This window comes from Aedes aegypti, chromosome 2 (assembly GCF_002204515.2).
Source record: "Aedes aegypti strain LVP_AGWG chromosome 2, AaegL5.0 Primary Assembly, whole genome shotgun sequence".
In the NCBI taxonomy this organism is placed as follows: Eukaryota; Metazoa; Arthropoda; class Insecta; order Diptera; family Culicidae; genus Aedes; species Aedes aegypti.
This window is the reverse complement of record NC_035108.1, coordinates 382,075,290-382,091,228: the sequence shown is the minus strand read 5'-3', so window position 1 is coordinate 382,091,228 and position 15,939 is coordinate 382,075,290. Positions and strand designations below refer to the sequence as shown.

Sequence of the window (15,939 nt, the reverse complement as noted above, 5' to 3'; positions counted from 1 at the left end):
GTTTGAGCATCCGCTATCCACAAACCAACGCCCCTTGCACTGACGACTTCCAACTGTAAAGCAGATTGGGTTTTCCGCCTCAGCAGCCTGCTTGGCTGTAGCAGTACGTTCTTCGTCTTCCTTTCCACATTGCTCCCTTTTAAACAGCCGGCAGTTCCTTTTGAAATGGCCCGGCTTACTACAATAGTAGCAAACTTTCTGCTCCTGTCGCTTAGTATACAGCTTCAGGGCCTTCTCATCTGATTCGCCTGGATTCCCCAATCGTTCCGATCGCCGCTGCCATTCGTCCATCAGCTTTTGCTTCACCAGCTCGATGGTCAGATCTTCATCTTTTCGACTTTCTAAAGCAGTTACCAATCCGTCGTAGGAATCCGGGACGCTCCTAAGCATCATTGCAATCCTGAGTGACGTATCCAACTGCTGACCCGCGCAATGCAAGCGATCGAAGAGCTCTTCTAGCTCGAAAAGATGCTTCTCCATTTCTTGTCCCTCGGTCATGTTCATGTTGCAAATTCTCTTGAGAAGCGACACCCGAGAAGTCATCGTCGCCTTCTCATGAAACGACTTCAATTTCATCCATGCGTCCTTAGCCGTCGTTACGTCCTTCACCAGATGCATCTGATTATCCGACAAAAACAGCACGATTGTTGCCAGTGCCTTCTGATTCCCTTTCTTCCAACTGGAGGTAGCCGGGTCCGGTCTTGGTTCTTCGATCGCAAACCACCAATCATCTCGCATCAATAACATCTGCATCCTCATCTTCCAGGTTGAATAATTACTGTTGTTTAACAGGGGAATCGAAACTTTCTCCGTCATTTTCTGTTTTTGTTTTCGTTACAACCAAACCAACTTTTTCTTGACGCACTGTGAGTTACCAACTATCTCACTCAACTCGAACCGACAGTGAGGAACCGGAGCAACAACACTATTCCTCTCACTTCATTCGGGATACAAGTCACTTCTCATCAAATGTTTCAGCTTTCAGCCAGCCAACTCTCTCGCTCTTACTCCGGACAAGAACTACGCCAAATCAGAGCGCCGTACGAGCACCACACAGCCTACTGCTACAGCTTTCAAGACAGCTAACTCTTCCGAAATCGAATGTCCACAACTTTCGTTTCCACGGGGAACCACACTCGCGCAACTGGATCCCATAACCTGTTGGAATCTCCCGACGGAACAAGCTATGCGGCGGACCGAATCGAATACCGGGAAGACTGGGAAACGTCGGATGTAAATAAATAGAACCGGGACACTTTACATGAACGTGTTGTATTTAGCACTGACTGTCATAGAATATAAAAGTATTGTATTTATTGTCTCTCGTACTCACAAGTGTGAGATCGATCTTCAATGATCGAGAAGTTGACACAGAGGCGGCCGGTGAAAATATCGCCCCCACCAACAGTTCCGAATAAGGACTGTTCATTTAAGAAAGTGGACACCTAAATATTAGCATTTTGGTGTAAAAATTCCATAAAAACAAATAAAATTTTGTTTCAGTGTGATCTCAAGTGTTTATTTTGACAGCAGACAAAAGTTGACATAAAAAAATTATAAATTCGAAACGATGGGTCGAATTGACATGGCGAATCTCAATTTTTTTCTGCACAAATGGTGTACAGAAAAACTGCCGTTCCGAGATTTGGCTTAAATCGCGAACCCAAGTAACCGTACAGCTGTATATAGTTGCATCAATATCACTTTATATGCTACTATAAAATATGGCATATAAAGTCATACTGCATTACATGTCTCATTAATGCAGTATTAAAGTGGAAAAGGGCGCTATTAAAGTTTAAATACGGCTACATTTCCTAGCTCTATGTTGGCAATTGCTAAAGTATAGTTACGGTCTGTACCGAATAAAAGCTTTAGCCAAAGTGTATTTGATGCATGAAGGAAACAATTGTTTTGAGATCAAAAATAGAAACACAAAAATATTATAGTATTTTTTTGTTCGTTTGATGTCAGGTCAGCGTTTGCTTACGAGCTATTTGTCTGTCTTTTTGGTATGATTGGTGGGATTCGAACCTAAATTAAATGAGATGTTTTCGATGACTCGCCGCGCCTATTTTCCGGACCATGAATGCTGCATGTCTTGGCCGGGAAAATTGTGCAACTCCAAGCAGCGCCCTTTCGTTGTCGGTGGCAAATATTGTCGATTTCACTCCAAGTTGGACCATCACAAGTGTGTAAGCTCCCTCAAAGTGTGATAGCAGAGATAAGTCCAATCATGTTTTTAGTGCACTTATTTCTTGTGGTTCAAGGAACAAGTCCACCGAATACGTTGAGATGATCCTTTTTTTCCTGCACTCTACAAATTTAGTGATAGTTCAATTTGGGGTGAAGTGCGCAAGGGTTTATTCACAAATTTCATAACGCTTTTTTTTTTTTTCTTACGCTTTTTGTATGAATATCTTACAAATTTTGTATGACCTGTAACATCACGAGGACACCCACCCACCCCCTTCAGCGTTATGAAATTTGTGAATGGGCCCCAATAAGTTTGGTAAACACGACTGTTGCACTTCCAAGTTTACCGCGGCTGTCACTCTTTTGCTGTTGAGATTTTGTTTTGTTTTCATTATGTGGGGCTAAAACGGTTGCACATCTTCACGCTTTATGTATCGTTTTAGCATCTTGTCACATTGAATCAGTGATAGGCGTGTGGTGTACGCACGGGCCTATCAATCGTAAGGTTTTTGGTTCAATTCCAGGTTGATGCAACTTTTTTTTTTGTTTTCAAATTCTGGTTTCTCATAAGACAAATCTACGAATTTCGACCAGATTTCTTGTGGCGAATTTTTATAAGGGATATTCAAGTATTTCTATAGTCTATTTGCCTGAGTGAATGAAGGATCGACGATAAATACTGCATTGAAGTCTTGTCGTTTTTGTTGCGATGAAGCATTGAGTAAGATGATGCAATGAAGCATTGAGCGGCGACCGTATATCACCCATTGATGCACATTTCATTGCTACAATAAAGCAATGCTACATTGCATTAATAAAATTGAATTAAAGCATTATTGCACGCATATTGCAGAATAAAAGCAATGATGCATTGCACTTGTTGAATTAAAGTTAAAATACGGTAATACCTCAATGCTTGTGGTTACTTGGGGAAGTGTCCAAATTGAATGTTTTCAACGCTGTGGCCAAAACAAATATACCTGACGACGCACGATACATCCCAACAGAAAAAATTGGAAAAAAAATGATTTGGTATGGCAAGCAATTTGTTCCTGCGGTATGAAAGTACTACATATTTCACGACGGGTTCAATCAACGGCGAAAATTACAGAACTGAATGCATTAAAAAATGGCTTCTGCCCATCTACTGAAAGCACCATGCTTCCATTGTTTTTGCCAGACCTAGCATCGGCTCACTATGCTTCAGCTACTTTGGAGATGCTCAAGAAGGAATAAGTCGAATTTGTAGAAAAATGATCGAATCCATCAAATTGCTCAGAACTACGCCTCATTGAAACATATTGGGCAATAATCAAACGGCATCTTAAGAAGGATGGAAGAGAAGCAAGCTCCATCGATTTTTTCAAGAAAATGTGTTCAGCAGTTCAAAAAGCAGTTCGAAAAGTTCCGAAAAAAGTTGTGCAGAATTTTATGGGAGGTATCAAAAAAAAAGTAAGAGCATTCTCCAGCAATGCTCAATAAATGTTCAAATTTATGTGAATTTGATCGAAATTACGTTGATTTCCATGTATTTTAGGTAAACTCATGAATTTGTTCGAAAATAAACAGTTTACTGTAAAAAACACGTGTCCACTTTCTTAAATGAACAGTCCTTACCAGTTCACTGGTGGAAGGGGCCATTATATTGGTGAAACTGATACCTGGCTTGCGACATATCAATATCAATGAATTTACGAATCATGCTTATATGTGGTTCAAATGTATTTGAATGACTTGACTTGTCGGATTGTTCCGAATTCCCGGTCCCTGGGGGAAACGGCCACTAAATTGTCGGATCTGAAACCTAGCTGGCAACATCAAACTTCATAAATTTCCAAATCAAGGTTAAAGAAAATGCAAACGTTTCTGTATGATTTGGGATACCCTGATCCCCTGAGGAAATGGCCATTATAATGGCTTACTACTAGTTGACAACATTTGCTGTTGAGATATCCAGGTTTTTAAAAGCGCTAATGGCTGCCGCAAACAGACTCGCTTTCTGGTAGGGACATGTCGATTTGACGTTTGGCTTGGGTCGTTTTCTATTGAACGGACCCAAGCTAAACGTCAAATCGTTTAATCCCTACCAGAAAGTGAGCCTGTTTGCGGCAGCCATTAGCGCTCGTAAAAGGCTGGATTTAGCACGGGAGGATGCTGTAAGCTTTCTATTGTTTCATAATATAAAGAATAATATTTTGGGAGTAGTTTGTAGTTTGTTTGTATTACCTAAAAAATCAACAGAGATCTTTTGAAAGGCTTCGAAAAACTTTCAGAACTTGGAGATTTAAATAAGTAAAACCAAATGCAGAACTTAAAATTCTTTTATTTTAGTTGTGTGTTAATTCGCTATGATTTTATTTGAAAAATGTAGGCTAGGAAAACTGGGTCCTTCAACCAAAATAAGTTGCGGTGCGTTGAAACTTGATTCGGAAACGTGAAGTTTTCCATTAGGTACTGTGATATCTTTGACGATGAAATGTGTTATTGAATAATCATTTCACTTGGCTTCAGTGCATATAGTATAAACGAGAGTCTCCTGGCCCCTCCCCGAAGAAATACCGTTAGTGCATATGCAAAAGGAGATCAAGTACCTCCTAACTTTTTTTTTAAATACACCATAGTCTTATTGGAAAAACAAAATTTCAAAAACTTTTGAAACAATTTGGGATCATTTCGTAATATATGGTCCTGCAAAACATGTTTACTTGAGACCCTGTGTAGAAATTGCTTCAAATTAGAATTGCAGCTGCATTGAGAAAAGGAAATCCCTTAAGGCCTTTTGGTGCGTCATCACAAAATGGCTTCTTCAAAAATCATTAACATATTGTTATGATAGTATTGGTATTTGCAACATCGATGAAATATAATTGCTTATCACCTGATTTAATGGATAATTTATGCGAAGAAAAATGCTTTAGGTGGTATTTCAATATTTAATCAACACTTTCAGGTACAGCATTATCAATTTAGCGACGATATACATGAGATTTATATTCTCAAAAAAAATCTCCAAATTTATGCCGCATTTCATTGCCTCGCACAACTACACTTGTAAATAGAAGGTGCTTACGTTTTCCATTGTAATTCTGCAGCAAACATTTGTGTTTTGCTTTTCATATTGCGTTCACTACACTTCCACTAAACAAATCTTTCATTCACTTCCCTTAAAGGAACACATTTCAAACGGGAATCAAATATTTATAAAGTTTTATCAACCGCAACACACAAAACTATTATGGCGGTGGTTTTCACTTGCTGCGAATCGACGCCGCCACCGCACACTGAGACATGCCTGTGTTTATAGTCTAAAATATCCAACTTTTTTTCTGTTGTATTAATTTTCAGTGCGGATAGGTTGGGCAAAGCATAGAAACTTGAAATTCATACGTTGTTTGTTTTTCGATTCTCTCAAATTACAAAAAACATCTCTACGAAGCATAAAATCATACCAAGAGTTTATCAATTTGAACCACCCAAAATAATTGGAAAGCTCCACAGTGCGATGCGTCGGGATGCGTCGGGACGCGTCTATCGTGTGTGCACAATCATCGCGATCGTTGAGCGCAGTGATGTCAGAGTTGCTGTCTGTAAAATCATAGCATTTAATGTGAATTGATCACAAAAATCATTGAAATTTTATTAAATCAGTGATCTTGTGATGGAAAACTATTTGCAAAATGATAAGTTTTTATGATATGCAGCAAATGTTCCGAAAACAAGCATATAACAATTGCTAGAAAAATCTGTCACCAATCACCTGGCAACACCGTCATCCCTTGCAAACATAAACCGTACCGATGCATAACAAAAATATGCGATAAATCCAATCAAAAACAGAGAAATTCCGTTGCCCTTCATTAAATTGTAATGTTTTCTTTTGATATGTACGATTTAAGAGTTGATTTTGATTTCCAATACTCGTCAATCTGCTAAATTTCCCATGTGTTTACATAAAAATATGCTTAACACAAATGTTATATTTTTTGTTTGTTTGTTTTGAAAATATACATGGAAAGGCGACACTACTACTATTACATCAATGATGATTCTAATGATTCTTTGACTTACACGCCGCTTCACCTTAAGGTGATTATAAAACGAAGCCAAACTTCTAATTTTCAAATGCACAAGACTGGAAATTTTGACAACAGTTCGCGTTGAAAATCAATCATATTACTTGCTTGCTGGTGGTGACTAATGGGATAAATTTTCAACGCGAAGCGCTTTTAAAAATTTGAGGTGTGGCTTCGTTCTATAATCACCTTAAAGAGGCCGTCAAGGCTCTTAAGGGGAAGAAGGTTCAACAAAACGTGACAATTCATACAAAATTTTCGAAGTTTCTGCACAGAAATTGAGACATTAGGGCGGTTCAAAATTTAGAAATGTTTGAGAATCCAATCTCTCATATGTTCTTTACCATCCTTACCACACAAATAGTAATGTAAGTACAATCTTATTATCCCATAGTGAACAATCATTTTTCAAACCATAATAAAGAAATTTGCTGAAAAGGGGAGGCTCAATCCGACGGATAGCAGAAGAGATATTCAAGAGTTTGTTTGTTATTATTTAGCTTAATATGGGATTATAGCCCTGCAAACATGTTCAAAAATCCCAAACAAGATTAGCTCAAAAGGGATTTGTTTCTTCAGCATCATCCTTCATTAAGTTTTGAAGAATGAGTTTTTAATATGTACTTTAATATTTGTACTTACATTACAGTACTAGCGTGTTTGGAACTTATCTCAAAATTTCTCCATAGTAATTTCCATATAAACCTACATAAATCACCACCTAGAAAGCTAAAAATTTCATAGAACACTATTTTTTTGTAAGGGTGGTAAGGAGCATATGGGAGATTGAATTTTCAAACATTTTTAAAATTTGAATCGCCCTAGTGAGACACAGGGGGTGAGGAATTGTTTAAAATGAAATATTCTACATATAGCAAGCTGTTCGAGGTTTTTGACATCATACACTAGATTTCTGTACCAATGGTTTAGTAAAGAAGCTTGCTATTAGGTTAAAAAGCATGTCTATTGTACAAAATTACAATTTTTATGTTTCGTTCATTAGATCTCTTAAAATTCAATCAGTACGCAAATTATACACTTTTTGTGATCGAACTATATATTTAAAAGTCATATACAAATTAGGCTTCCTCAAAAATGTAACTCCTCTGCATAGCTATAATAGCTAAATCGATGCGATGGCTGGCATCTGTAAAATAATCAAGAAAGCAATAAATCGATTCTTTTGACACAAGAAACGTGATCAGGTATTCCGTATACGTACAAAATTACAAAATGTATTGCCACAGAACAATAAACAAAATGCCATTAAACAACATTTGTTTTGCACTTTGAAGTCTAATAGCAGTGTTATTTGATTCTTCTATGGAAATACAAACGCCTTGTAACATTATCAAATACATTGTATATTACTTATCATCTTTTTCATTGCCGCAGACCAAGGATTTCAAGAAGGATCTGGTAGGCCAGGTGAATCCCCCCAAATACGAAAAATGCGAGGATATGTCGAATTTAACCTACCTCAACGATGCCTCTGTGTTACATAACTTGAGAGAACGATACAGGGCTAGGCTGATCTATGTAAGTATAACAATAATCGTTGTTGAACTTATTTTTCAGGTAACACTTATAAGCTCCATCAGAACAATAGGTTAGATGTTGTTGAGAATATTTTTCAGGTAACACTTATAAGCTCCATTAGAACAATAGGTTAGATGTACCGGTATTCATCACAGCACCAGTATTTGTTATTCAACGCTGGGTTAGCGACACAAATAGGCATTAATCGTTCAGTGTTCATTCGATTACTTCAAAATTATGTGGTAATATTCTAGGAAACGTGAAAAATTCCTTTTTATTTTTTACAATGGCCCCACTATTACCGTGTTTTGCTATGACGAATAGCAATAACACGGTAATAGTGGGGCCTTTTTTACGTTTGAACGAATTTTGTATTTTGAATATATGCCGGATTACTCGGACGTTTTTCTCCGTGTATACCCTTGTGTAACATGTTTCAGAATGAATCTATATTTCAGAAGTAAAAGGTTAGACGGCTCAAAAGAGTGTTGAATTACCAAGTTCTGAATTTTAAAAATGCGTTGAAAAAATTGAAAATGCATTCAAGTAGTAAGCACAATGCTTCAAAAGCCAAATAATTAAAACAAAAAATCATAAAATTAAGCCCACCTAATATTGAAAAAATGGTGCTTAGACTTCTATCATATATTTTGTTTTTGTTCTGGGCTTCGGCCTCGAAATTGGCCACAATATTTTTTGTGCGTTTTGTTCCCGTGGAGAAGTCACTCATTTTGTGAGGCCAAATTCTAGAAATTGAAAAAGAATATGTTTAACAGCACTTCAGTATACTCAACATATTTATTTTTTGAGAATTTGAACTTTTATTTAAGAAATTATTTTTTGACCAGTAGTTTGATAGTTATATTAAAATATAATATGTCGATTAAGCTTAAGTGATGTCAAACATGCTCTTTTTCAATTTAAAATAATCAACCGTTTTTTATCAGATTAAAAATATATTGATTTTTTAATTTGTTTCACTCTAAAAACGAAGGAAACCTCATTTGAACATAGGTGGTCTAATCGGCACAATATTTGAGCTTTTACATATAAGTTCAAAACGAATTTATCAATAAATTGTGAACAAAATCCGAAGTGATTTATTACAAGATTTGTTCCAAGTTCGTCGAAATTCAATGGAGCTCTAGATCTACCATGTAAAAGAGAGAGTTATATATATTATTTTTCTTGTTCATAGACCTACTCCGGACTGTTCTGCATTGTCATCAACCCCTACAAACGCTGGCCGTTGTACACGTTGCGAGTCGCCAAAATGTATCGTGGTAAACGTCGTAATGAAGTTCCGCCCCATTTGTTCGCCATTTCTGACGGTGCCTACGTTAACATGCTGACGAACAAGGAAAACCAATCTATGTTGATTACCGGCGAGTCTGGTGCAGGAAAAACTGAAAACACAAAGAAGGTCATTGCGTACTTTGCCACCATTGGTGCGAGTAAAAAGGATACCGAAGGAAAGCCGTCCCTGGAAGATCAGGTCGTCCAGACCAATCCCGTACTGGAAGCCTACGGTAACGCAAAGACCGTCCGTAATGATAACTCCTCTCGTTTCGTAAGTTTGCGTGACTTTGCTTGCTCACAGTTGAATAAAGTGGTGATATTTTAACACTAAATAGGGTAAATTCATTCGTATTCACTTCACTGCATCCGGAAAGCTGGCTGGTGCTGATATTGAGACATATTTGCTGGAAAAGGCCCGTGTCATTTCCCAGCAAACGTTGGAGCGTTCTTATCACATTTTCTATCAAATGATGTCCGGATCTGTTAAAGGATTGAAAGGTAAAAATCTTAAGCTTCTTTTAACATTCATTTGATGGTTCCTGTCTATATATATATATATATATATATATATATATATATATATATATATATATAGGTGTGTATCGTAGGACTGATATATATATATATATATATATATATATATATATATATATATATATATATATATATATATATATATATATATATATATATATATATATATATATATATATTGAGACCACGTAAGACTATATAATATGGGACATAACAGCATAGACATACACATTTTAGAACATTAGACTCACAGATAGTCTTTGTAGGTGTGTATCGTAGGACTGATAAAAAAAAATATAACTTTTGAATTATCAAAAAATAACGTGCATGTATTTTTTGTTTCTCAGATATGTGCTTGCTATCCAATGATATCTACGATTACCACAATGTCGCTCAGGGTAAAGTCACTATTCCGAATGTCGATGATGGAGAGGAATGTAGGCTGACCGATGTGAGTAATAAACTTTAGTGCAATCAATCCTGTAGATCCATGTTCAAGGATAATTCATATTTACTCGCAATCGATTACAGGAAGCCTTCGATATCTTAGGTTTCACCCAGGAAGAAAAGGACAATATCTACAAAATTACTGCAGCTGTCATGCACATGGGTGGTATGAAGTTCAAGCAGAAGGGTCGCGAGGAACAAGCGGAAGCCGATGGCATAGAAGAAGGTGACCGAGTCGCTAAACTGCTGGGTTGCGTTACGGATGATCTGTACAAAAACTTGCTCAAACCCAGGATCAAAGTCGGCACAGAATACGTCACGAAAGGTCAGAACAAAGATCAGGTCTACAATGCCGTCGGTGCCCTTTGCAAAGGTATCTTCGATCGTCTGTTCAAGTGGCTGGTCAAAAAGTGTAACGAAACGCTGGACACGAAGCAGAAGCGTGCCCAATTCATTGGTGTACTGGATATTGCTGGTTTCGAAATTTTCGACGTGAGTATGAATTTGCAGTTTGTTCCGCTAAGAATCATAAGATCATTATTATTATAGCTTTATTAAGGAGATTTTCAGCCCTAGGCTGGTTTCATAATATAAGATCATTAACACATTCAGTATCCATAACTCGATATTGAAGGTACCTTCGAATTAGTGAGGTATCCAGTTATAGAACACAAAACCTGTACAAATGCGATCCAAACGACCATCGAGTTAGGCATGAGAACCAATTTTTCTATTGGTTAATTAAGTTAGATACGAAACATCGAGTGAGCAATAGTTGACTGTAACTAATATAATGTGACAAGATATCGTTCGATTGAATGGCCATTTTTTTCTCAGATATCCGAGCAAACACAAATTTGTATGTGATCTCGTATAATTTATGATCTCGCCCAAAAGTCATTGGCAACCAAGTGGGTAGCTTGTTGGTACTGAAAGGATTTACACGTTATTTAACAATGCTATGATAAAGAGCAGATCCTCCTCTATCTTCCAGTGGTCATAGTTCTATCTTGGTCCATTCATTTGCTTAAAAACAACAAGCTACTCGATTAGCAATAGCTTTAACCCTCTAATACCCAACCCCGCCTTTGGACGGGGTACGCTTTGGAATTTTGTGTATTTTTTCGTTGCTCAGAAATCAAAATGATTTTATTTTTGTCTTAAGCCTTGACTCGTTACACGCATATAGGAAAATTTTTTTATGACTTTTCAATCTTTTTTGTATTTTTGAAAATTGTTCGAAAAATTGTATTCTTTTATAACCTACAAATGCATGGGGTTCATTTATCGGTAATATAAAAATCGTACCTTTCATATTTTTCTACTATAAACTTGCCAAAAAAGAACAGCTTGGTGGTATTAAAATAATTTCAAACCTGGTTTTCTGTTAATTACACGGAAAATAAAAACATTTCCAGAAAAATATTAAAAATTTGATATTTTTAAAAGTATCGAAAAAACTTGAATTTTTATTATTGCCAAAAGTCAGTAACTAGAAGAGGCTTCAATAAAAAATGAAAAAGGATGGGATGTTCAAAAATAAAAATTATAAAAATCAAAAACCAAAATTCATAGATTTGCTAATAAAAATAAATCATTGCCCAAAACGTGTTTAGAACGATTTTAGATAACTAAAAAGGATATTTAGATTGAAAATAAAAAATTGGGTATTAAAGGGTTAATGGCAAGATCATAAGTTATGCGAGTTTAGAAACATGAAGAACTTTAAACGATTTTTAGAGCGATAGTGTTGCTTCTGATTGTCTGTGCATAGCCATAATGTTGGTCATAAGTTACACAATAAAAGTATTATATTTATGAAAGGTCATCATCATACCCTGGTGTTCCACATATGCGTATTTTATATCCTTTCTTAGCCGTACAATTATGCCCACCTAAAATGTTTCCAAATATTTGGATAACACCTACGTTCTTCTTTCCTTTCAGTTCAACGGTTTCGAGCAGCTCTGTATTAACTTCACCAACGAGAAACTGCAACAGTTCTTCAACCATCACATGTTTGTCCTGGAACAGGAAGAGTACAAAAAAGAGGGCATTAACTGGGCGTTCATCGATTTCGGTATGGATTTGCTGGCTTGTATTGAGCTGATTGAGAAGGTTGGTATTGATGTGAAATTATGCCAAAGAAATACTGTAATACATAATATGGTAACTTTGCTAAGTTTGTATGTGAATTAGTACTATGTTGATACTGTTAGACATATGATTTGAAAACAGTCGTTGACAAAATTGTGGCTGAAAAATGTGTAATCAACGTTTCAAACCATTCCAGCCTATGGGTATCCTGTCCATCCTTGAGGAAGAATCTATGTTCCCGAAGGCAACCGATCAAACATTCGCCGAGAAGCTGATGAACAACCATTTGGGCAAGTCTCCCCCGTTCATGAAGCCCAGGCCACCGAAGCCAGGTATTCCTGCCGGTCATTTCGCCATCGGCCATTACGCCGGTGTAGTGTCATACAATATCACGGGCTGGCTCGAAAAGAATAAGGATCCTTTGAACGACACGGTCGTTGAACAGTTCAAGAAGGGTGAAAACGCCCTGTTGGTTGAAATCTTCTCGGAAGCTGCACCAGTCGTGGCCGAAGGAGCTCCACCAGCGAAGGGTGGTGGCCGTGGTAAGAAAGGTGCCGCCTTTGCCACAGTGTCATCGGCCTACAAGGAACAGTTGAACAACCTGATGAACACTTTGATGTCCACCTCGCCTCACTTTGTCCGTTGTATTATTCCCAATGAACTCAAGCAGACCGGTCTTATTGACGCTAAATTGGTTATGCATCAACTGACCTGTAACGGTGTGCTTGAAGGTATTCGTATTTGTCGTAAGGGATTCCCCAACAGAATGATGTATTCTGATTTCAAGCAGCGGTAAGTATTCATTGTAGGTAATACTTGGGTGTGTCTTTGTGATCGTTCGGCTGATCAAGTTTTTTAATGTATGGTCTCGAACAAAATTACACGCGACTAGGACAAAATTCAAACTTTTTTGCACGCGCTTTGACCATTTACAATGTGTTGGTTGGATTGAAATTCTCTGGTTTTTTCAGAATATTCGTCAGACGGACAGTTTTTTTTTAATTGTTTTATACAAAAATCTATAGGGGGATTAGGGGCATAATGAACACCCGAGGCGAAATGGACACCCCCTCAATCTCTGATATATGCATACTTCATCAAAAGTTCATACACTGCATGAAATCTGTATTGCATTTGAAATGTTTGACGGTAGAAAAGTTTACGTTTTGCTTCAATTGTCCTTTGAAATTCGACTTTAAGCTTTTCTCTGGTTCAAATTGGCATATAAGCAAGGCGGAGGAAGAATTTAATTTTTGAACAAAATAACAAACCTAGAAATATTCTTTTTAGCTCTTATGATAGAGGGAGAGCCCTTTTACACATCGGAACGACTGACAGACATTAAATATTTTGTAATCATAAAATGTTCATTTTGCCCCGATAGAGTTCTGTTTGATCTTCCGACCTTGACGCTTGCTTCTGCGGGAGCGGGTGACGAGGGCAGGATCAAACATGTCGCGCGTCGGTCGAGTGAAGTGAAAAAGTTCCGCGATCGGTTAGTTCTGTTTGATCTTCCGACCTTGACGCTTGCTCCTGCGGGAGCGGGTGACGAGGGCAGGATCAAACATGTCGCGCGTCGGTCGAGTGAAGTGAAAAAGTTCCGCGATCGGTTAGTTCTGTTTGATCTTCGACCTTGACGATTGCTCCTTGGCAGTGCGTCAAGAAAGCCCGAGCAGTCGTCAGTTGTTTTCTCTCTCGGGTCGTGCGCCTATTTTCTCTGAGTGCTTTTATATAGCCGAGCAAACGAGTTAAGCTGAATGTGGATTGTTGCTGCTCAGTCAAGGATGGCGGATCAATTGGTGAGCTCGTTTCATGCTACTATTTCTAATCTATAAGATATGTATGACTGCACATTTAATCGATACAACGGTAGGACGTAAATATGATTTTTCAACAAACCATGAATGGTTCGTCACTGTGAGTGTCGACATAAACTCTAATTCATGAATTATTTATGTTTAACATTTTTTTTGTTTTCAAAACACCCCTTTCTTTTTATTTTTATTTTTGTAATTATAAAAAAAAAACTTTGAATGGTTCGACACTACAAGTGTAGACTTGTAGTGTCGTTCACTTTATTCAACAAACTTTGGATGGTTCGCCACTATAAGTGTCGGCATAAGAATAAGAGTGTTCTATGATGTTCCAGCCAATCGAGTTTTTGTTTCTTTTCAAATAAGTAAAATATAATAACACATGCTTTCGTCCTGACAGCTGTAGGAATGTTACATTTAGATATTTGTTCAACAAACTTTGAATGGTTCGTCACCTTAAGTGTCGGCATAATTTTCCTTTACAGAGTTCAGTTTTGCGTCGTCCGATAAATTTGGCTCACGGTTTCGCGCATGTTTTCGTCGCCGGAGATTTTTTTTTCCTGTTTTCAAGCGTCTTGCTGGGTAGTGCTTCGTGAAGCCCAAGCAGGACAGTTCGGTTTTGCGTCGTCCGATAGATTTGGCTCACGTTTTCGCGCATGTTTTCGTCGCCGGAGATTTTTTTTTCCTGTTTTCAAGCGTCTTGCTGGGTAGTGCTTCGTGAAGCCCAAACAGGACAGTTCGGTTTTGCGTCGTCCGATAGATTTGGCTCACGGTTTCGCGCATGTTTTCGTCGCCGGAATTTTTTTTTTTTTTCCTGTTTTCAAGCGTCCTGCTGGGTAGTGCTTCGTGAAGCCCAAGCAGGACAGTTCGGTTTTGCGTCGTCCGATAGATTTGGCTCACGGTTTCGCGCGTGTTTTCGGCTCCTAAGATTTTTTTTTCTGTTTTGGAGCGTCTTGCTGGGTAGGTATTTGGAAGGCACAAGCAAGACGGTTTGTTTTCGGGACGCCAAGAAGTTTTGCTGTCAGTATCAGTTTTGTGTTCAGTCGAGGATGGATTACCAACTGGTGAGTTCGTTTCATTCTTGTGATAACACATGTTTTCTTGAAAGCGTAACTTTTAAGTAATTTTAAAACAAACTTTGTATGGTTCGTCACTATAAGTGTCGGCATTATGTTTTTTTCTTATACAATTTCAATATACATATATTTGTCTCTTTTATACGTTATTAAAAATTTTCTTTTGAATTGTTCGACATTGTGAATATTGACGTATTTTTTAAAACTTGTACCATATCGAGACAAAATGCACAGTAATACTCATATGTAATTTTCAAACAAACTATGTATAGTTCGTCACTACAAGTGTCGGCATTATTCCTGTTTCATATAATTTAAAATATATACATGTAATTTTCAGTTTTCGTCATTAATAAAAACATCTTTTGAATAGAGTAGTGTTTGATCCTTCGACCTTGACACTTGCTCCTGCTGGGGCGGGTGATGAGGGCAGGATCAAACATGTCGCGCGTCGGTAGTGAAGCGGTGAAAAAGTGATCGGTTCGTTAGTAGTGTTTGATCCTTCCACCTTGACGCTGGCTCCTGCGGGAGCGGGTGATGAGGGCAGGATCAAATATGTCGCGCGTCGGTAGTGAAGCGGTGAAAAAGTGATCGGTTCGTAAGTAGTGTTTGATCCTTCGACCTTGACGCTTGCTCCTGCGGGGGCGGGCGATGGGGGCAGGATCAAACTTGTCGCGCGTCGTTCGCTCAGAGAAATGAAAAAGCGCCGCGGATCGCTAGTAGTGTTTGATCTATTGATCGCGTCGCTTGCTCTTGCATGGGCGAGTGACGAACACTTGTTCGGCGTTTAATGCGATTATCGAATTATTTCGCGAATCCGGTTAGGCGTGATTATATCATGGCTCGCATCACCAAACATTGGTG

The 15,939-nt window shown here is 37.9% G+C and overlaps 1 protein-coding gene across 2 annotated transcripts in view; it reads left to right on the top strand.

Moving 5' to 3' along the window:
- Positions 1–15,939, top strand: part of LOC5566809 (myosin heavy chain, muscle) — a 37,796-nt gene that overhangs the window by 10,340 nt on the left and 11,517 nt on the right. For both annotated transcript variants that reach the window (XM_021846883.1, XM_021846884.1), the window contains exons 3-9: positions 7,665–7,808; positions 9,007–9,378; positions 9,443–9,605; positions 9,989–10,092; positions 10,173–10,580; positions 12,036–12,206; positions 12,382–12,977. In XM_021846883.1, the coding sequence (XP_021702575.1) occupies positions 7,665–7,808; positions 9,007–9,378; positions 9,443–9,605; positions 9,989–10,092; positions 10,173–10,580; positions 12,036–12,206; positions 12,382–12,977 (1,958 nt within the window). The remainder of the gene's footprint in view (positions 1–7,664; positions 7,809–9,006; positions 9,379–9,442; positions 9,606–9,988; positions 10,093–10,172; positions 10,581–12,035; positions 12,207–12,381; positions 12,978–15,939) is intronic.